The sequence below is a fragment of the Diadema antillarum genome, unplaced genomic scaffold, assembly GCF_040938485.1.
Source record: "Diadema antillarum isolate AM-2024a unplaced genomic scaffold, OU_Dant_1.0 seq00000634_RagTag, whole genome shotgun sequence".
Taxonomy (NCBI): Eukaryota; Metazoa; Echinodermata; class Echinoidea; order Diadematoida; family Diadematidae; genus Diadema; species Diadema antillarum.
In genome coordinates, this window is record NW_027271551.1 from 423,179 (window position 1) to 446,311 (window position 23,133).

The following is a 23,133-nucleotide window of genomic DNA, read 5'->3' on the forward strand; positions in this document are numbered from 1 at the left end:
TTCCGCGAGGTTGAATAAGGGAGGGTTGGCACAATGAAATATAAAAATAATAACAACACCACTGAAACATCCACCTGAATGTTCCACATACCTTACAAATTAACTTTTGTGACTTTTGAAAAGTGACCATCGTCGTGGATGTAAGGTCACTCGTTCATGACTATAAAAATCACTGTCATTGTTTTTCACATAGAAGTTAGTCAGTAAGTGTAGCAATACCCCTGCGAAATAATTTTGCTTTAGACATTCTTTTTTTTTGTTAAAAAGTGACATTATTTTAAGGGAGTTACCTTTCTGTTGTGTGTGTATGGCGGTTTTGTTAACCACTGTTAAATAAAACAATAAATCAAGCCAAACCAACCAAACTTTCAATGCCCCATGAGGTAGTGAAATTTTGAAATAAAAATGCACATGATACATATTACGTGAATATGAAATCAAACACACAAGCAAAGCTATCAGTTCGGCCAACTTTCTTATATTGACCTTTTAATAACACTTATTATGTTAGCATTCAAAAAGATCTCGTCTTTTTTTAAACTTCAATTTCATATTTTCTTCATGTATTTCAAAGAAAGGTGAAAACATTTGTCTTGATTTTTTTTTTTTGCCTGGAGAAAATGGGACAACGATCTGATCTTGTTATTTGCTTGTTTTTTTTTGGGGGATGAGCATGTCGATTCCGTAATCTATTTATTTCTTTAGGTTAAATTAGATGAGGGACTGTCTGAGGTTATTGCTGGCCTAGGTGATGCTTTCTATCTGGTGATAACGTAATTGTCATTCGTAATACTGCAAAGGTCACGTTCTCATCATCCTCATTCTGTCAACCCTTGTCATCATTGTGGTTGTGGATAGTAGGCCTAATCACTCTCCAGGAGTTGAGGAAACAATGAAAGCCATCGTCAGCCGGACTATCCCATTCGCGTCCAATCGCACCTGAAATGGGGTCGCTTTTGATCCCGATCGGGAAAGATATCGTATCTTAGGCCCCAGTCACATAATGCTCTGCGTCCGGAGTTACGTCCAAAAAAAAGTCATTTTTTCCCGCGGACTCTCGCGGATCCCTTGCCGTCACAAGAATTTTTTTAAACAAAAAAATATGGAAAAATGCAGGCGATGAGGACAGATACGATCAGATGCGGACACCTGCGTCCACTTGCGGATAATCTTACGAATTGACACCTTATTTGTTTTTTCTACTTGCGTAAACTTCCGAATACTTCTGAATACTTGCGGAGAATTACGGATAGTTACAGATTGTTATGAATAATTATGGACAATATGGTTTTCTCTGACGATCCCCGCTCAGTTAGTGTATTATGACAACAAGGTTATCACATATCGTACTATCTTATATTGTACACTGTAGGGAAAAGCTGAAATTATGTCACGTACAACTTGTAAAGACTTTCGCATTCCTTTTATTTGTTTTACAGCAATAGAAGAAAAATGAAATTTTGAACTCTAAGTTTGAATTGATTTTGTGCAACTCAAATATGAATATACATCATTAATGTCCAGTATTCATAGCATAATTATACCACAAATGAAATATGATGTAGATCGATAAGTTAAACAATAGAGTAAGAAAGAATAAATTACAGTCATGGAATAGACAAACTTTGATTTAGCTGTAATTGTACATCGATAGTCATGACTTACTGGGTTATGTTAAGGAGACTGATATAATAAAGTTACCGTAATGCTCGATAGGTTTCCAGATACTAAAAGATAAACGTCTGGACTTAAGAACACCCCTCCATTTTCAAGGTACAAAATAAGAAAATGCAATACACATTCCATGAAGTGTAAAGTGATTAAGACTTTATAGAAATACAGTCGTTCTCATTTTATATCCTAGCTGTTTATGACTGCCCCACATTCTCCCCGGCCAGTAAAGTAAATGAAATGCTGTAACCCCATTCTCTACCAAATATATTGACCTTTTTCGAATAACATGCATTTAGAGAGTGCAAGAAAAATAAGTTCAGCTCTAAGGGTCAACAATGTCATTTGTATATGGGTGCCACTTAAAATGACCATTTTGTGGGAGAAATTTATAACTCGACCATGCAGCGGTTCTGCCACTCCACCGCTCCGACTGTGTTGCAGTATTCCTTAAGATATACAATGTGCTGCAGCTTAGCAACACGGGTGGTGTACTAATAGTTTACCATAAGTCTCTATTCCCATGGGTGAGGAAATGGAAAACGCCAAAGGACGCAATTGTCCGCAGCATCCATAACTGTCCGTAAATGTCCGTAAGCGGTCGTCAGTGTTGTGATACGTTAACTTGCGGTTAATTTCGGATACTTACGGTTGACGGGAATAAACGCAACTGGACGGGAGGTAAACTTATTTGCGGATGATCTGCGTCTAAGATACGGATCGTTACGTTCAGTTACGGATAATTATGTTTAGTTGCAGTTACTTGCGTAAGTCTGCATCCGTAAAGTCTCTCTGCGAAATTTTGAACATTTCAAATTTTTAAGGCTTGGCCCCGTCATCTTGCGTTTCTTTACGGATTAGTTACGGATAGTTATGTCTACACACGACCCTGCGTATTTCTGCGTCCACGCTGCGTCCCCCTGTGACCACTCATCCGTATCTATCCGCGGCTGACGTAACCCATCGTAAGGCGCTGTGTGACCAAGGAGCTTCAAACTGAAGCTCCTTGGTGTGACTGAGGCATGATTTTGAAATGTTCAAAATTTCGCAGAGGGACTCCACGGATGCTGCCTTACGCAAGTAACCGTAACAAAACGTAACTATCCGTAACTGAACGCAACTATCCGTAGCTTGGACGCAGACCATCCGCAAAAATGTTTACCTCCCGTCCATTTGCGTTCATTTGCGTCCACCGTAAGTATCCGAAATTAACCTCAAGTTAACGTATCACAACACTTACGTCCGCTTGAGGACATTTACGGACAGTTACGGATGCTGCGTCCTTTGACGTTTTCCGTTTTCCACTCCCATGGGAACAGAGAGTCTTGGGAAATCACACCACCCGTGTTGCAAAGATGCAACGCATGTACCTGAAGGAATACTACAACATAATCGGAGCGGCGGAGTGGCAAAACCGCATGGTCGAGTTATGAAATTTCTCCCATGAATGGTCATTGTAGGCGGCACCCATATACAGATGACATCGGTTGACCATTGATGCTGAACTTTTTTCTTACACTCTTTGAATATATATTATTCGAAAAAGGTCAATATTAAGGTAGGGGATGGGATGACGTCATTTTATTTACTTTTCTGGCCGAGGATGGTGTGGGACAGCGATAAACTATATAAAATGAGAACGAATTTAGTATTTCTCTCACAGTCTTAGCCACTTTACACTCCTGAATGTGGATTATTTTTTTTATTGTATGTGGATAGGGAAGGGGGTGTTCTAAAGTAATTTTTTTTTTCTGGAAATTTATCAAGCATTACTTTATGATAACAGTCTCCTTAATATAACCTATTAAGTCATGAATATCGATGAACAATGAAAACGTCACGTAATCAAAGTTTGTCTATTCCATGACTGTAAACTATATTTTCTTCCTCTATTGTTTAACTTATCGATCAATATTGTATTTTATTTGTGGTATAATTGTATTATGTATTTTGTACATTAATGATATATATCAATATTTGAGTTGAACAAATAAGATTCAAACTTCAAGTTCAAAATTTCATTTTTCTTTTATTGCTATAAAACATACTGAATGAATGCTAAAAATCCTCACAACTTGTTCGTATAAATATAATTTCAGTTTTCCCCAGTGTACATAAGACAGTCCAATATGTGATAACCTTGCTGTCATGAATACACTGACTGAGCAGGGATCGGCACGAAAAACCACATTGTCCATGATTATTCGTAACAATCTGTAACTATCCGTAACTATCCGAATATATCTGGAACTCTCAGTAAATATTCGCAACTCTCCGCAAGTGTTCAGAAGTACTCGAAAGTTAACGCAAGTCGAAAAAAACCAATTGCATGTCAATTCGTAAGATTATCCGCAAGTGGACGCAAGTATCCGTATCTGTCCGTATCACCCGCATTTTTTCCCGTATGTTTTGTAAAATGTTCTGGTGATGGCTAGGAATCCGCGGGAGTCCGCAGAAAAAATTGACTTTTTTGGACGTAACGCCGGATGCAGAGCATTATGTGACTGGGGCCTTATCTCAACAGCCCGCATTGGTTTGCGGTATTCGTATTGGAACGTATCAGAACGTAGCTGCACGCACCAGATCGGGGATCCCGATCGTAATGATAGTGATAGATCGGAACCAATCATTGATTCAATTGGGACAATCCTATCTGATTGTATTTGAACTGAAGACCAGATCGTGACAGATCATATTGCTTGAAATAGACCAATCGTTACCATATCGCATCCAAGCGAAGCAACATGTTCACTCGCATAACCTCGTATCCAAACGTGAAATTTCAGACGAGTTCAACGAAACTTCCACGATCAGTTACGAATGTCCAATCGTGGCGTTCGTTATAGATCGTGCGATAGTGGGAACACCGCTTTACTCACCATAACAAATTACACCAGCGTCCTCCCCATGAACGCAATTGTGCGAGCCAAATCCATTGTGCGGACACTGACTGATGTCCATCTCGATGCCAGAGCAGTGGACATCGTCCATCCAGATCGGCCCGCTCCCCTCGCCGAAATATGCCGATTGCAGTGCCGAGGAGGCGCCGCTATACCCGAGCATCTTGCAGATGACATTGGCGTCATTCAAATCCCAGCTATCATCGCATATTGTTCCCCACTGGTAACCGACAGAAACTTCCACTCGACCTTCGTAGTACCTACTTCCATTGCTCAAACGAAGTCCATCCACATATAGAGATGATCCTGTGAGAATTCAATTAGGGCATTCTCAAGTTTAAGAAACTGTCTTTCCGTTACTTCCTTATGTTTACGATTCATTCATTCAAGCGTATGGTCCTGGTTGATGCCGTTTGCTGGCTATTGCTAGTCGGCATCTTTCTCCTGTTTTCTTGTCTGAGCAGGCAGGGGACCACTTCACAGGGTTAGCACCCTGCTCTTTGCTATGAATGAATGAAGTAGGATATGTATACATATATATATATATATATATATATATATATATATATATATATATATATATATTCATAACGATCCATTTGGAGACTAGATTTATGAGTCGCTCATTCAAAAAAGCATGGAGAGATATTCACATCTGTGCTTGAAAAGGTAACCCGGAGTCACGGTTGGTTACAATACTAATCAATTACCTTCTTTTATCTTATTACTAGTACTATAACTAGTAATATTATTACTAGTAGTATGCAACATTATGATTGAATATTGCATAAGACTTATCAAATATAATGCAAAGGTTTGTAATGTGCCACTATCTGGAACAGTGTGGTGGGATCTGTTATATCATGTGATTACCCCTCCACAAACACTTGCCAAATCCCCAGTGTGTGTGTATATATATATATATGTTAGAAGGCAAACCTTTTACTATGAAAGAGGGCTGTTGCAATAATCGATTCCATTTAATTATAATTGCTACAAAATCTTCATACCTGGTGTTGCGTTTCCCCCTGTGAAGGTGATAAACAACGTAATACACAATTAGTACATGGATTTAACAGTGTTAGGCAACAATTGGCTGATAAATGTCATCGTGATATTTATAATAGACATATTTATACAAATAAGATAACAGAAACATTTGCTGTCTTATCATAGACCTTATCTGATGTCTGCTAATTATGAACCAAACTTGAATACAACACCTTTGTACATCAAACACACAGAATTCAACAATAAACAAAGGCATGCCTAACAAATTTAAAACACAAGATTTACAATAACATCAGTAGGATTTTCAAGACCTTAAAGTTTCAGGAGTGAAATGCGACACCTACTGCAATCGTTTTCATCGCTGCCATCGGAACAGTCGAGGTATCCATCGCAGTGACAATAATCTGGTATGCAGTTTCCATCGTTACACTGAAACTGCCAGCTTCCACAGTATTGGTAGACTACAAACAAGAATATTATACAACTCTTTATTTTCACGGCTGCCCAAGTTGCATGTCATTATTCTAAAAAGAAAGTGCCATGAAGTACACGCACATTGTATATCATGACATGTGAAATTGTATGATAATTTATTAACAAAAAACAAACCACGATATACTAGAGCATAATCGATAAAACTCTTGCAATGTATTGCAACATTATGTAACAACAGAATGTGATGCGATATTTCATTACTAATTTCCAAAATGAAAACAGACACCAAAGAGAAAGCCTCTCATTGCGGTGAGGTCTCCAAACACCAATCGCATGATGCCCCGAAAGCCTATTTTTCAGTCATACCTTGCGTGGTGTACTCAGGATAATCAGTTGTGTAAGCTGTGAAAGAGAGAAATGAAAACATTCCAAATGCACGGTAAATATTGTTTATGGCGGAGGTGGAGAGAGGCAAACATGTGGTTATCATAGACAAAGAAACTGTTCAGTTACCACTGAAGTTTAAAATGGAAAGATGTCATTGCCTTCCATAGTGAAACACTGTGCCAATGTGAATTTGACTTTTTTTCTGGGGATAATTGGAAGGGATCGTAGAAGCTGTTCAGTGCCTGACATGTTTCCGTTGGCAATGAATAAACAATTCGGATCCAAAAGTAACCCAAACTAAGAAAAATAGAGACGGTCAATTGTTACTACATTCAGCTTACAGCTCAACAATCACAAATTACAAAAGCAATAAAAAATCCCCATGATCAGAATTCAGATAGCCCATTCCAAATGCCACACTCGTACACGGATAGGTACACAGTGGCACACAACCTAACATTAATGACACTTACTACATTTAACAGGAAAGTGCGGAACTTTGCACTTAATGTCAAAGCGAATTGTAGAATAATTCAAATCTGTTAAAAGCAATTCACTTAAACCATTTCTGATAATAACTTGAAATCAGTGCTCGTAGTGTTTAGAAACGAACAGTTTTCCATATGCAATGACCTGACTGTGCTAATGCAACTTAAATTTCATTTCATGCTCATCAAGAAAACTAAACAGGAAGAATGATAAATATTTGAAGACTATTATTACACGGCATGTTACCAAACAGAGATTATCATATCTTTTGCGGGGACAGATAACATTCTTTATCGAATCCAAACAAAGTTCGGCGTAAGATTACAAACGCACAATCACATTCTGAAACTTTTAGATAAACCTTGACAATAGACTCAACAGATAAGAAGAAAGGTTAATGTTCCGGGTTAATGTGAATGAATAAAGTTCTTTGTCATTCCTAGCTTTTATTTCTTTATTTCTTTATTTGTTTATTTGTTTGTTTGTTTATTAATTTTCCATCTGAGAAAATGGGTGGATAGCCCATATTCAGCAATAAGCTGGTCATCCATGGGGTCCAGTTGGATGTGAGGCGGGACCACTTCACCGGGTTAAACACTTTGCTCTTTGCAATGAACGAATGAAGCGGGATCTTTTACGTGCATGTTGCGACTCTCTAACACACGGGACCTCCATTTTATGTCCTATCCGAGGGACAGATGACAACACACAACATTGCCCAGTGAGACTCGGGTATCGAACCTGGATGGCTTGGGTCGAGGTAGACGCGCTACCGACTACAGAGCCAACTAACCCCCACAAACGTCACTTAGAGAAACGTGGAAATGTAGAGTTGGGACTGCTTTCCACTTTCTCAGGGCTAAACGGGGTAGAAACTCTGAATTCTTTGAAATTTGAAAATAGATGTCATTACGGCTCGAGCAGAATGTGCATCGTATTAGGATTTGATTAATAGTTTTTAGAAGTGCGAATTTCAAGTTAAGGGTACAATCTAAAATGCATTCAATGGTTCTACCTTCGATCAGTCGTTCCAGCCTTCACAGCAAGTACTGAAAATTGGTACATTTACCTAGTTGGCAGTATCCCGGGGAAATTGAAATGTCGTCTATGGCGATATCACCTGTGAAGCTACTCCCATGTACACCTTCCATGGTAATGTAGAATGATCGGTAGTAGTTGTAAATACTGATCTGGATTAAAAGATAATGTATGACGACGTGTTTAAAGCTTTTCGACACAGCAGGAAATCTAATATAATCAAAAATTGTTTCTTGATATATAACTGCACCGCATTTTAACATGCACTGTGATCTTTATGACTTTCAACCCTTTTCACTGGTCAAGTTTCTCTACTTTCCAAATTTATTAGCATGGAATGGTTTTCTGATGTCTCTCCGATCCAAGGTTTCTCATTGGATTCTGCTTTATTTAGCACATTTTGAATCAAAACCCATTATTGTCTGGTTTTGCACACAGGAATCTAAATACTTTGAAGATTTTACAATAATTGGCTAATAAAAATGAATACATTTCTGTAAAACAAAACAAAAAAGAAGTATATATGTGACGCTGCACCTCAAAACAAACAAAAAGTCGCCAGACATGAATTTTTAGTTAAGACCATATTCTGAAAGAGCAGACTTTAAGCTTTAAAATGATGCATAACTCAAATCAAATGGACTCTCCTAACCTATCTAAATATTGGAAAGAAAGCACAAACTCAGGAAAAGCGTGAATTGAGAAAAGAGGTTCTGAAGTACAGTGTCTATTCAAGCGCTTAATCTGTACCAAACCGTGCTGGCTGTGCGATGAATGGGACAAAAAACAGGAAGTAAACCACCAGAGTAACAACAATGAAGGGATTATCAGATTAAACTGAAATTAAGCATGCCTCATTAACACATTCTGTCCATAATTAATGCCAACTTTCAAAGCAGTAGCACTATCCTGTCAAAAGTTATCAGAGTTGAAAGTGAAGAGTGTGGACAAGGTTTTTCAGAAATGAAAAAGGGATTCTAAAGACACAACTAATCACACTATTCTGCCAAAAACGTTCGAGATAAACTGCTAAAAAACACACTTTCCTGCCCGTTTTATGATACCAAATTTTAGCATAATGTAAACGAAGACCCGCTCTTTCAGAAAACATGAAAAAGTCAAGTTCGGCTAGGTTGACCCATTTTACTTATTTTCAGTCCTCACGCAAAATCAGTGTGTGCGACTCTATGCTCGTTTTGAGGTGCACGGTCACATATACATATATAATTTTGATGTACATATATATATGCATATGAATAAAACATGTAAGCCCTATATACGTATATTACATGTATAGGCCTATATTATATATATATATATATATATATATATATGTATATATATACGTATATACAATGTATATATATATATATATATATATATATATGAAGGGTTTGTTTGCAAAAACCAAAGTTCATTTTTAAAGATTTTTAGGTAAGATCTCTGTCATAAAATACAAAATAATACATTCTAAATGATGCATTGGTCACTACATATAAAGGTATATTTTTGAAGTTATGGTCAAAAGAAGCAAAAAATTTCCTTATTATTCTCTTTATTTTTCTTGACCTTTAATCGCAAATATCTCCAATGGGCAAATATGGACTTATCGGTTTTTGCAAACAAACTCTTCATATATATATATATATATATATATACATATATATATATTTATATATACGTGTGTGTGTGTGTGTGTGTGTGTGCGTGAACATGTGTGTTTCTGGATGAGTACAAAAACTAAAATGTGTAATTCCATTTTTTGATCCTGCGTGTGTCCTGCGATTATTTGCGAGTGTCACAATATAGATGGTTTCTTTCAGGTTATTTTTTTTTCTCACGTACTTCTACCTCTCTTTTCCTTTCAAGCAGTAGATCGATAATAAATGGCTTAAGTATGGAAATAGTTCCCACTGAATCACCTGTGTTTGACTCCAATAGTTTCCTCTTTCTCCACTGTATGAGTATAAGATGTCCGTCGCATTTGGTGACCTTGACTCAGACTTGTAGACATTCAGTGTGTTGATTGTGCTACCGTACATATGAGACCAAAATGTCAGGCACGAGTAGCCGTTTCCATTGTAGGCGGGGCTCCATAGGCGTGCAACAATTCCGTTATAACCTGAAGAGGTCTCTATATACATATAATATCCATCTGCAATTAAATGTGTAAACAGGTCACATGCTGTGAATACATGTGAATGTTTTAGAGAGTAAGAATTAAAGGCACAGTAACATTACAGCGATGCCCCTATTCTAATCAGCATTTTCTTTCACATGATAATGTTGTTTCCTTGTTGTGCACTAAACGCTACTTGCTACGCATCTTCTCATCATTTTGGAGAGAACTTTTGTAGCAAGCATGGTTTGAGGTTAAAATTCTTCTCCTTTAGAGAATTATGTCACTACCCATGGGTGTATGAAAAAGGGGGGGGTCGGGAGGGTCGTACGACACCCCCCCCCCCCCAAAAAAAAAAAAAAAAAAAATCAAAAGGTCCACTTTTTGTAACAGACATTTTTGTTTTTCGAGGGCTTTTACCCTATATACAAAAGGGGAAAAAAGTGACCAGGTGGTGTTCCAGCAAATTGTCAAAAACTTCGTAAATTTCATAACTTACTTTTAATCTGCCATACTTTATTTTTTAGGCTTAAGCCGCACTGCCATGTTTATTGATTTTCCTGTCTCCCATCAGCAACTCATCGAAATGGTTGACTATATACACACTCACAGCAGGCCTATAACTATTACTCGCTCCTTACCCTATGACAAACGGTGCGGCCGTTTGAATTATGGCCTAACCTATATTGTCCTCTGAAGAGGAATGTAATAATTCATACTCATGTTTTCAACTCCTGTCCTTTTGGATTGAGATTGAAGTGCATATTCTACTTTCTTAGTACATTCGGAGGCAAAGTTAGGCAGGATTGACTAACTCTGGAAGTATCGTCAACTCTGGAATACTTGTATTAAATGGTCCGCAAAACTTTTTACTATGTACTCTAAGGTGTAGCTAGTCAGCAACTTTTTTTAATGCAGTCTTCAACTTACCGATTCACGGACTCGTAAATGACCAACTTAGGTTTCATCACCAGTTTTAACATAAATGGGTTTTTTTAAGTATGCCGAAAAAGTCACTTTTGTATACACCAAATGGCCCCATTTTAAGATATAAAATTCAAAGACTCCCCACCGTGGGAGGGGGGAAACCCCCCTCCCACACCCTCCCCCCGCTCGGTCGCTCCGCTCCCTCTCAAAGGTAAAGGTCCAAAATTAACGGCAGATTTGTGATTACGACCCCCCCCCCCGAAAAAAAAAAATCCTGCATACACCCCTGCTACCTTTCTTTTATCAAATTCATCTAGGGTTCAATACTTTAACTTAATGAGTAGAATTACTGACGAGATCATGAATGCTGGGATCGAAATGTTGTCAATATTTATTGATGCTTTGTAATATACAAAAGGTTATCCCATTATATATTTTACTATTCGTAAGATGATAATAACAAAAATGATAATAACATATTATATGAATGGGCATAGAGAAGTTCATCTACGGCAATTACAAATCTCATTAACTTTTAAAGAAAAAGAAGCATTGTCGAATTACCATGGAAATGTTAAAGGCATAATTTACCATTTGCAGATGGAACAATAACTCAGCAGTAGTGCTTCAAAATAGTTCTTAAATGTGAGTTAGGGACGGAAACAACCAAGGTAAACATTTGAACCAGCATAATCGAGGTTAAGTATTGTTAAATATACAAAATGTAAACAATAGTAACATTAAACAAATTCTATGCTAAACCGTCTACCGTTTAAGTTTGATAAGAAAATAGTGATATCTCCTTATGTTGTAATCTTTATTAAAAAAAAGGGATATATATATTTTGATAATGCATCAGATGTAATATCTTGTTTATTTTTTTAATCACTGCTCGTAAAGTTAAACACGACCTTTAAACCTACATAAAAGCAAGATCAAACTGCTTACAAGAGGTTCCGAGTGTATGGTCCACTGACGGTCCAGTATTGTAAGACGAAGTACTTCCGCTGTAACGGGTCCAATCAAAGTCGTCCCCGTAATATGCCTGCTGCCATCCACAGAGACCGGATTCAAAGTCACAGTTAAAGTCTCCGGGATCTGGTTCAGGATGATTATGATAAGGGGAAAAAAAAAAACTTGTATTGAATGTACTATTTACATCTTTATCAGCATAATCGATGCTCAGAGTTTGCTTGCTGAACTTTGTGTCATCGTGTTGCATGTCACGTTGCGTATTAGCAAACACACACTATGCTGTAGCAATAATTGCTTTGCATGGGGTCATCCTACGAGACCGACACAACCATAAGGAATCACACAGCCCACGAGTTCGGCATTGAAAAAAAAAAGCGTCTATGATTCATACAGCCCACGAGTCATTCAGCAAATGAGCTCGACACTACGAAATTCGACACAAATTCGTGGCTTTGTTTTAATACTTTACTGTGGAACTCATGGGCTGTATGACTCGTGGGTTGTATGATTCGTGGTTGCTTGTCGCCTGATGTGCACCCTTCGCGTTTATGCAATTACGAATTCAATCTCCTCTTCCGTCAGTAAAGCTCACCTGAAAATGATGAAACATTCATTCGTGTTCACAATGCTTTTAAAAATGCGACCACAATCGGTTTTAATTTTGACTTATATACCTTTCTAAATTAGATGAAATTTGTGGGGTGGAGGTGAGGCGATCTTTATCCTAAGGCTAGCTAAAAGGGACTGTACAGTAATGATTGAGGTGGGGATTCATGAACATTCATTGAACATTCTTACGTGGGATAATGAGAAACCTCTTATGAAATATGAAAGAGCATGTACATTTATGAGGGATTCAACTTTTATTTGATGAAAATTGGTTTTTAAATGGCTGAGATATTCAAAAAAGTGATAATAATAAAAGGCGACATCCTACGTCTTTTATTAGATCTCTTTGTTTCACTTTGTTTTGGATAATATCTCAGCCATTTACAAACCGATTTTCGTCAAATAAACTTGTAATAACCCTAGGAATTGCATGCACTTTGACATGTCATAGAGGGGTTTCTGAATATATCGCAAAACGTTAAGAGATAAATCCTCACCTAAACCAAAACTGTACACACCTTTTAATCGATAAGTTGCATTGTATAGGTCAGTTTCTTGCATTCTCTGTGGCATTAACCGCAGCAACACTTAAGCTATTCGTAAAAACTTTCATCCAAGGACAAGATAATCGTGAAAGTTTGTTACTGGGAGATGACAGACAGGCCTTATAATGGTCAAGTCTTTTCACGCCGATTTAGAGGCAAAAAATTCCTGATTTCAATGTGTGTGATACTTCTAAGTGGTAAGAGGAACATGTGATCTTTACGGAGAAAATCATGGAACATACGGATGCTGCCTTAAAGATATTACATGAATATTTGCTCTTGAAATTTAAAAGGTTATACTCTTGCCATATCGAAACTATGGTCATCAACTTTGAAAATATATTCGACCCGGATTGAACAGACTTAATATCACTTATAAACCAAACCAAAACCCTCTTATGGTGTTAGGTATCAATCAGTTTAAAGAATCAAGAATTTCAAGATTAAAATAAATACTAAGGAATATTAATTTGATTGATGTTACAGTACGTTGTCAAGTGTTGCTATACGCTGACGGTTTTGAATCATCTTACCTTGTGTGGTCTGATACCAGCTGCTCGTTGAATAATCTACGAAAAGAAAAAGAAATCAGACAAATTGAATCCCGAGACCCTCTCCATCGCACAGTTCATAATAGGGCAATGGATTTATTAGCAATTCATCACCCGATGTACGTTTTCCTTAGGTACTGTCTCTGAAACACTGATAATGGGACGGCCAAGTCAAATAAAACATGATTTAGGCCTATAGCACATTACCTTTCAAAAACCTTGTTTGAGTACAGCAACGTACAAACTTGATGACTCTTTGATGTTTTCAAAACGAAAACACCGATGACAAAGAAGTTAACTTACCACAATGGTCTTCATCACTGTTATCGTTACAGTCGACGATATCATCACACTCCCAGCTGCCCGGGATGCAGGAACCGTCGTTACATTGAAATTGATTTGAAGCACATCCTAAACGTAACGAAATATTTCAAATACATATACTTATTTTCATAATATGCATTCTAAGTTTAGTAAAGAAAAACAAACACATATATCTATTTCTTATGAACATGTAGTTGCTGACTGCGGTTTTTTCTGTATATTCTTTTAGCCAATTTTTTGTTGTTGTTTTTATTCGATTTTCTTTCTTAGATTTTACAATCAACAATCAAGACTTTTAAATGAATCCCTCCCTTTTTAAGTTTTATTTTGTAACACCCCAGAATTTGAATATATAGCAATGAATAACATTAAATTTCAGTTGATATCAGTGAGGCTTTGTTATGTCCTGTAAATTCGAATCGCGCATCGAATTATAAATGAAATGAAATATCTCCTAACGCTATGTTCTGGTTTGATAAATTATTAAATATATGACCTTGAATTTAATCTGCATAAACAAAAATTGACTGTTTGTGGATGATAGCGAATCGATAGGCTGGATTGAGCGATGAATAACAATATACACAAATAAATATTGTTACCATGAAATAACCAAATTGCATTCATATATAAAAATAAACAGTCTACAGTTTGAATAATCAACACAATTATACATATTGTGCTACTATTAGATATGTTGTTCATGCTACCATCTAAAATACACAAACACACAAACTCACATACACACACACACATTCACACATCATGGGTGATTATGCAAATGCAACAGAAATTATTACGGCAATATGTGATATGACGACTTCAGAGTAATCTAAAATGGTTTAAAGGGGATGGCTAGTAACTGACCAGTGGGAATCAGTGGGAATGCTGGGGGATGATTGTTCCAATTCTTGTGGGATTCATTTTAGAGTACATTATTTATCTATCTGTTTCCAGGTTAGCATGCCTGTACAGTGATGGAGCATTAAACTGAACATTACTTGATTATAAGACCGTTCTGAAGCAAAATAATTTTCACACAATAAATATCAATGCACTCTTAAATGAATCCCACAAGAATTGGAACAATCATCCCCCTGCATTCCCACTGATTCCCACTTGTCAGTTACTAGCCATTCCCTTTATGGGTGACTTTTCATTTATCAATAAAAAATATCATTCATTATTACGATCTGACTAAATTATGATGAATTCCTTCTATTGGGGTTGCAAACAACCAGCGAGGAAAAACAAAGCCTTGGTGAGAATCAAAAACAAATTAATCATCAATTTACATTTTATTTTATTCTCATGACATCTGGCATGGTTTATAAATGCACACGATACACTGGTTGTTCTCCCTGTTTGTTGTTGTTTTTTAATCTCCCACTATTATTTCTGAATAGGGATTACAGGTGTTTATCATTTTCTGCATCTCATACATCCTTATACCAGTCATTTCCACCTCTACGAATAAAATGCTTTTTTAACGTATATTATGTTCTCTTTGTTTTGCTTGTCATAAGTACATGATAGGGCTATCTTGATATCGTCATATACTGTACACACCTTGTTCGCAGGAGCCCTGGGAAAGCGCAATGTCATCTATGGCGATATCACCTGTGTAGCTACTCCCACATACACCCTCAAAGGTAATGTAGAATGGCTGGGTGTAATTGTCGATGGTGACCTGCATAGATGATAAAGAATAAAAATAATATGACATGATGATATACCTTCTAATTCATTCTTATGAAATGTATTCATAAAAGGGTGTGAAGCATGCATTATTGTAAATCCGTTCCACCTCATTAGGAACTACCTTTATTTCTATGTGATATAGGAAATGTTAAAAAGGCCGTTTGCAGCGAGTTAGGGACTTTGGGAATACAGGACCTAACAGGGATCATGTATGTTGTTAATAGGTCAGATAGGACGAAAAATGACCAGACAGGCCTTTTTTTACTTGTCATGTGCTTTTCATTGCCCCTCCTGTTCTCCACCAGTGGTCAAAAGAAGCAACAATTTTCTTATTATTCTCTATATTTTTCTTGACCTTTAATCGCAAATATCTCCATTTGACAAATATGGACTTATCGGTTTTTGCAAACAAACTCTTCAATATTCTACCTTTCTTTTCCTGATTCCTCTCTATCACATGACATTTTCCCTTACATCAAACTCTTCTCATCGTAACTAACAGGGGGGATGGGGAAGATGGGTGGGACGAGAGGTTAAACAGATGATATTTTGAAATTAAGGAAATGTGTAATAACGGGTTTTAAGCAGCTTCCGTGTGTGTGTCTGTGTGTGTGTGTGTGTGTGAGTGAGCGAATGTATGCCGCTGTTCATGCGTGTGTATGCGTGTGTGTAAGTGCGTGCGTATGCATGTGTACGCTCGTGCGAGTGTTTGTATTATATATATATATATATATATATATATATATATATATTGAGAATAAGTTGTGTCCGTGTAATTCTTTTGTTTGCCTGTTATTATAGTTATACATGGGTAATCCATGTTGTTTGTTTTTTTCTTTTTTTTTCCTTCTTTGTTGTCTTGCCAGTGGAAGGCGAATTTCTGTATTTTTAACAGACGATATGATAATATTGTATATTGTGTCCTTGTATCCTTGAATCACACAGATTACCAAACAAGTGATGTGTATTTATTTTACCAGGGACATTTGATTATCTTAGTCGAAATTATGACAACTGTTATTAATTTTGTGAAATATTTTGATGTCTAATTGCTCTCTTCTCTTTCTCTCTCTCGTTCTGTCAGTTACAATCATCTATAGCATTGCAATAGTATACTTGACACTACAACTTCTTTCATACATTCATTCAATACCATTATGATTATAGTTTTGAGAAACATATATGTCATTACTTAAATACCTGTGTTTCATTCCACACGTTGCCGATTTGGCCCATATGTGAGAATGATACCTCGCCTCCACTCGTTGTACTTGATGCTGACTTGTAGACATTCAGTGAATTAATTGTGCTACCGTACATATGATACCAAAATGTCAGACACTGGGGCCCGTAACGGTATTGGGCGGGGCTCGTTAAGCGTGCTACTTGGCCGGAATAACGCGGAGAAGATGTCTCGATGTACATGTAATATCCGTCTGAAAGGAAAGGTAAATGTAACAAAAAAGTAAGCTCAGTCCGAAAGTTCGTCAATCGGAAGGTTCGTTGATCCGATAATACATAAAATTGATAAAGTTGTTTTTTTTTTATTCTGAAGGTTCATTAATCTTAAAAGAGAAGAAAGAATGACGTTCGTAAAATTCAGAAGTTTCGTCAGAACCGCACATTGTTTTGATTAACGAATCTTATTTCCACTTTCAGACTAACGAACCTTTGGAATAAAGAACCTTGATATTTAATTTTTGGTTGATCGAGTCTTCTGAATATAACGAACCTCATTTCGTTTTCAAATTAAAGAACCATTGGAATAAAGAATATGTCCCAGATATACACATGGGATATACACAGATATACCAGATATACACAGTGAACAATCATTGTATTACCGATATAGAGCCCAACTTTTAAGTTGAAGTGAGAAAGAAATCTTGTATCCAAGACTTTCAGTAGCAGTTTTCCATTAATTCTACTTCGTTGAAACTCTGTCCTTCTACCAGTGAAAGGAGCAGACAACATAACACAAAGTAAAGGAGACAGCATTCTAGCGTTCTACAGAGGGGGGGGGGGGGGGGGGGAGGGGCACCTTTTATGTACTTCGGTATAGTAAGGTATGGTATAGTTTTTGTTTGGACTTTTTCGAATATGCCAATCATTTCACAACAAATTGATATTCATCAAATTACTTATATGATATGAAAGATCATGTATAGTTCTAAGAGAAATTCAAAGTTTATCTGATGAATATATCTCTTGAAATGGCCGAGATATCCAAAAACAAAGTGGTCCTAATAAAGGAGAGGACCCGTCTTTTATTAGGACCACAACCAAAACTATATCATCCCTTTAACCTACGAAAAGGCTATATATACTGTGAGTGCTTACTGCCGGTTGTATGGTCCCCGCTTGGTCCAGTGCTTGACGACGAAGTACCACCACTATTCAGGGACCAGTCAAAGTCATCATAATACGATTGCTGCCATCCACAGGTGCCGTATTCAAAGTCACAGTCAAAGTTGTTTGGTCCTGAGAGAAATCAGCGTAGTGGGATTATGGTTAAACATTTTATTTATCAGTTTTTACATATTTCATTCAAGGTTTAATGCATCGCACATTTTGTTCCCATTGGCAATCTGTAAATAGAATGATCTCCTCATTCTTTATTTCATAAAACCATTTATGACATGCCAAACAATGTATTTCTAGGAGATCACACCACCTTTTTTTGATAACTGTTTCAACTGCCAAGATTCTGTTGGAAATGAATCTGTAGTATTCTCTAAACATTTTGTGAAAATCTGCACCAGGAAGGTAATTTACCTGAAGAAGTTGTAAACATGTCCATCCCAACAAATTTGCCAGGAGTGTACTACTCGCTGACTCAAAGAAAATTCTTTTTATAGGGTGCATGATACACTCTTATTACGAAATAATTATTGGGAGGTAAATATTCTATAATATTCCTTGAAACAGGAAAGAATCTGCAAGATAGCAACATTGCTGGATGGGGCAAATTGATTTTATTGCGTACCTTGTGTTGTATTGTAACCCCCTGGAAAGAAAATGAAACAAAAATTATGATCAGGAAGATCAAAGTTGCATGAGGAATAATAGTAGCGAGCTTAGCGTAAGATCGGCGGTGCCAACGCTAAGATGACGCAGCCTTTCGCGTCCGACAATGTCTGTACAACAGCTGTCTACATTACATAGCGCATGTGCAGAACAACATTTTTGGCCCAGTATTTTTAGCGTCGTCTTGGCATCTTAAATTCTGGCTCAAATCAGATAAAGTCATAAAACATGGGCTCATTAACATTTCACGTTTTTCTTTTTCTTACCATACGAGGATATTAGTCCCAGTCGGAATTCAAATTAGATGAAGAGGTGACGTCCCAAACAAGTCTTTAATAATGCTGCGCACACAAAATTTCACTTTCACTATAATATTGAAGAAAAGGCAACCCGATATTTCAAACAACAATTATGATTAGAAAATCTTTTGAGCAAAGTTCGTATAATATTCCGAATATGCAGACGCGATATCACACACCCACACACACAAACACATACACACACAATTACAAATGCAAAACGTGACCAATTGTGACCCTGCACCTCAAAACAAACAAAAAAGTCGCCAGACATGAATTTTTCATGAAAATCTTCTGAAAGAGCAGACTTTAAGCTTTAAAATGATGTATAACTCAAATCAAATGGACTCTCCTAACCTATCTAAAAAGAATGCACAAACTCTGGAAAAGTGTGAACTGAGAAAAGAGGCTCTGAAGTACAGTGTCTATTCAAGCGCTTAATCTTTACCAAACCGTGCTGGCTGTGCGATGAATGGGACAAAAAACAGGAAGTAAACCACCAGAGTAACAACAATGAAGGGATGAAATTAAGCATGCCTCATTAACACATTCTGTCCATAACTAGTGCCAACTTTCAAAGCAGTAGCACTATTCTTTCAAAAGTTATTAGAGTTGAAAGTGAAGAGTGTGGACAAGGTTTTTCAGAAATGAAAAAGGGATTCTAAAGACACACCTAATCACACTATTCTACCAAAAAAATGTTCGAGATAAACTGCTAAAAAAACACACTTTCCTGCCAGTTTTATGATACCAAATTTGAACCAATGTAAAAGAATACCCGCTCTTTCAGAAAATATGAAAAAGTCAAGTTCGGCTAGGTTGACCCATTTCACTTATTTTCAGTCCTCACGCAAAATCAGTGTGTGCGACTTTATGTTCGTTTTGAGGTGCACGGTCACAATTTATCAAACAAAGTTAAAGACAGCCTGATATCTAACTTAGGTTTCGAAAAAATATTTCTTATTATTCGTTTAAGTAAATAAACTTTATCATTTTAAGTATTTCTTTTATATGTGTTGACTTTACCATATATTTAGTCTACGTGGACATAGAGAGCATTGAACTGCACATCCACAATTCTTTCGGTCAAATATGTCACAACTTCTGCTCTAAAAAGATTGCGAGCAAACAATCTAACTAAATACGATACACATTATATCCTAATTATTACATTGCTGTATTTAACACTCGTCAAATAAAAAGCAGCTTAATTGTAACGCTTGTTGATGGCTAATCAAGGCTTCAGTCTAATATTGACAGAAAAACAAGTGGATGACTGGGAAAAGCTGTCTTTGTACACCAAAAAAATAATCTCATCGCATCAGTCCAATTAAAAGTTCAATTACAGAGTTTATTTGCTAACACAAGTTTTGACAGAATCTCACATTGCGGGGTTTTCCTCGGAATTGTTTATCATGTCTGCTTTTCAAAGTAACAGAAAAGAAGACTGACGTTGTATGCAGAAAGCATAATGATATCTTGAAGATGATCTTGAAATCGCTGCGAGAGCTCTATTTGCAAAATTGGAGAGTGCTGCAAAAATTTAGTTGCCCCATACAATTTGGCGATTTTTTCCTTTTCTTTTTTCGTTGCTTAATGTTTCACCGGAATGAAAAGAACTTTTAAACTGCGACAGGTTTAACTTACACCTGACTTCGTGTAGAAAGAAAATTTCAAAAGAATTCGAAGTGACGAACAAACACTTTGCAGCATGAAGCACTTTCCCAAATTTATGAAAACACGGATCCGAAATTACTGTTTTCTCTTACCAAAAAAAAAATCTAACTGTTTAAACTATTTGAACTGCACTCTTGAAAAAATATGTTCAACTTTGAACCTTTATCACTGTTTATGTGGGACATTATGGGAGCACTTCTACGGGTGCAATTTTGCACCTTTCCGACCATGCAGAAAGGTGCGACGTTGCACCTGTCATGTCCGTATTGTTGCTACAATAATGTGTCACACGTAAAAGTATACAAAGTTGAACCTATTTCTTTTTTCTTAGAGTGTATGAAGAACTTGTGAAATTAATCGAATGAGATGCACTTACAGCACTGGGCGACTGTCATAAGGAGCAGTAGTGCAGGCAAGGTCGAAGCCATGGCGCCGATTTCTGCCTAGTCGTACTTGACAAATCCAGTTGACGAAGTTTCCACTGTAGGAAACTCAGTTGGAATGGCAGGACAAAACCGTCGACATTTATAGACCTTCGGATCGTCATAATCAATATTCTTTTCGTCAGCTCTTTTAGGCCATGAGACTACTTCTCCCAGTCAAAGCAATTGATTGACCAAAATTGACTTTCAGAAGTGTCTACAAAATAAATCAATGTGGTGAAAACTGTTTTTTTTTTCTTGTTGAAATTATGTAGGAGGCCTAGAACTTCAAAAGACAAACATGAATGTCGAGCATGTGCTGCGTAGTTTATCTTTTACAACAAGATTAACTTTGCCTAGTTGAACTAATATTTCGTTATAGGAACAGTATTATAAGATTTCGATCGGTGAAAACTCGATCCAGTTGTTCTCCGACAAACCAGTGTCCTATTTCACGCCACGTCCAAACAACGATCAACAAACTGGTAAAATTTCTTATGAGTCCCGTCATCTTTGTTTAGTCTACAAGCCAACGTTTCTTGTTATAGTAAAACGTTTTTAATCATTTCCTAAAATATATTGATCAGTCCACTAATATCAGGACGAATATCGATACGAATCAATTAATACAATCGCAAGCCGAGTCTTCTGGTATCAATACTTTTGCATGATTTACACTTAATAATCTGCATGCTTTGTAATCATGCGGCTCTGATTGTAAACACAGCTGTGAACGTCCAAAAAATAATACACATAGTTTGCCTTTAAAGGAAACCAAGACCCCCAAAATATGAATTTAGATAGAGTGAGAGTAGCAATATTAGTAAATCATTATCAGCTGAAGTTTGAAGAATATCGGACAGTCGATTCAAAAGTTATGATTTTTTTCAGTGCAGTATTGCTACAGAAGGATCAGACTTCTACAGTTCATGACGTCATTTTTGACAGCGATATATAAAAAATATATGGAGAATTCTACGAAATTTAGTATTTCACGGAAAGTACACATTCCATCGACAAGCTAAGATAATTATGCTATTAAAGGGCAATATTATTCCCTCTGGTTGCTGAAAGAGGTAAGCCAAGTGCTGTTTCATAATGCTAAAAAGTAAAAAAAAAAAAGAGTTTTGTTTATGTTTTTCTATATGATTTTGTCAATAATGATGTCATGAATCGTAGTAGTATCCCTGTCCAGCGATGACTGCACCGAAACTTTAAAAATTCATAACTTTTGATTGGAGTGTCCAATTTTCCTAAGACTTTCACTGATGGGATCAACTAATATTGCCGCTTTTACTCAATTCACATATATATTTGGGTTTTGGTTTCCTTTGAATGTGACAGTTTGTTACTATTAGCAAGTCGCATTCACCTGACACAATGACAGAGCCAAAGGCTCAAGTGAGCGAATGCGATTATTCATCATCCGTCCGTCCGTCTGTCCGTGCGCCATCCGTTTTCCGTCGAATTTGCACTTTACCTTCGTCAAACTTCTCCTTGGAACCTAGATGATGGAATTTTACCAAACTTAACAGGTTGAATCCACAGGGTAGTAGGATCTATAATTGTTCCAACAAAAAAAAATCACAATGGCCCTGACCTGAGGGGGGAGGGGGTCCAATTCCTCGAAATTAAGTAATCTTCAACAGTTTTCTTCTCTAACCAGAAGTGATAGAGCTTTCCAAGTCAATAGTGCTAGAAGTATAAAAGTAGACCTACACTGGTGACTATATAGTTTCAAGTTTGCTCATGGCGGGGGGGGGGGGGGGGGGGGGGTGGGGGGGTTGCTCATGGTGGGGGGTTGGGAGGAGGGGGAGGGGAGCAAGTTTAAGATCAATTTTTATACATCTTCATCTCTTACTTGAAAAGTTGGGAGCCATATAGGTCAAATTTTCAACAAACTTGTCAGGTATTACGGCTAGGGTGATGAAAGTCGTACAAACTAATGGCAACCCTGCCCCAACTGGAGCACCCAGAGGGCAAATCCCTAAAATTAGGGAATCTTCAAAAAGAAATTTTCTTCTAT

The 23,133-nt window shown here is 37.0% G+C and overlaps 2 protein-coding genes across 2 annotated transcripts in view; both read right to left on the bottom strand.

Annotated features, from left to right (window-relative positions):
• Positions 1-23,133, bottom strand: part of LOC139736249 (MAM and LDL-receptor class A domain-containing protein 2-like) — a 182,721-nt gene that overhangs the window by 11,406 nt on the left and 148,182 nt on the right. Inside the window, exons 33-38 of the mRNA XM_071646980.1 lie at positions 9,854-10,086; positions 7,963-8,083; positions 6,384-6,419; positions 5,927-6,043; positions 5,582-5,599; positions 4,551-4,877 (exon numbers count right to left, since the gene is read on the bottom strand). Of these exons, the coding sequence (XP_071503081.1) occupies positions 4,551-4,877; positions 5,582-5,599; positions 5,927-6,043; positions 6,384-6,419; positions 7,963-8,083; positions 9,854-10,086 (852 nt within the window). The remainder of the gene's footprint in view (positions 1-4,550; positions 4,878-5,581; positions 5,600-5,926; positions 6,044-6,383; positions 6,420-7,962; positions 8,084-9,853; positions 10,087-23,133) is intronic.
• LOC139736236 (MAM domain-containing glycosylphosphatidylinositol anchor protein 2-like) lies at positions 11,897-21,167 on the bottom strand. Its single transcript, XM_071646968.1, has 7 exons — positions 21,062-21,167; positions 18,669-18,689; positions 18,023-18,163; positions 16,883-17,118; positions 15,551-15,671; positions 13,640-13,675; positions 11,897-12,075 (listed from the first exon to the last, which is right to left on the bottom strand). Exons 1-7 carry the CDS (start codon positions 21,111-21,113, stop codon positions 11,897-11,899), a joined length of 786 nt encoding a protein of 261 aa, XP_071503069.1. The 5' UTR covers positions 21,114-21,167.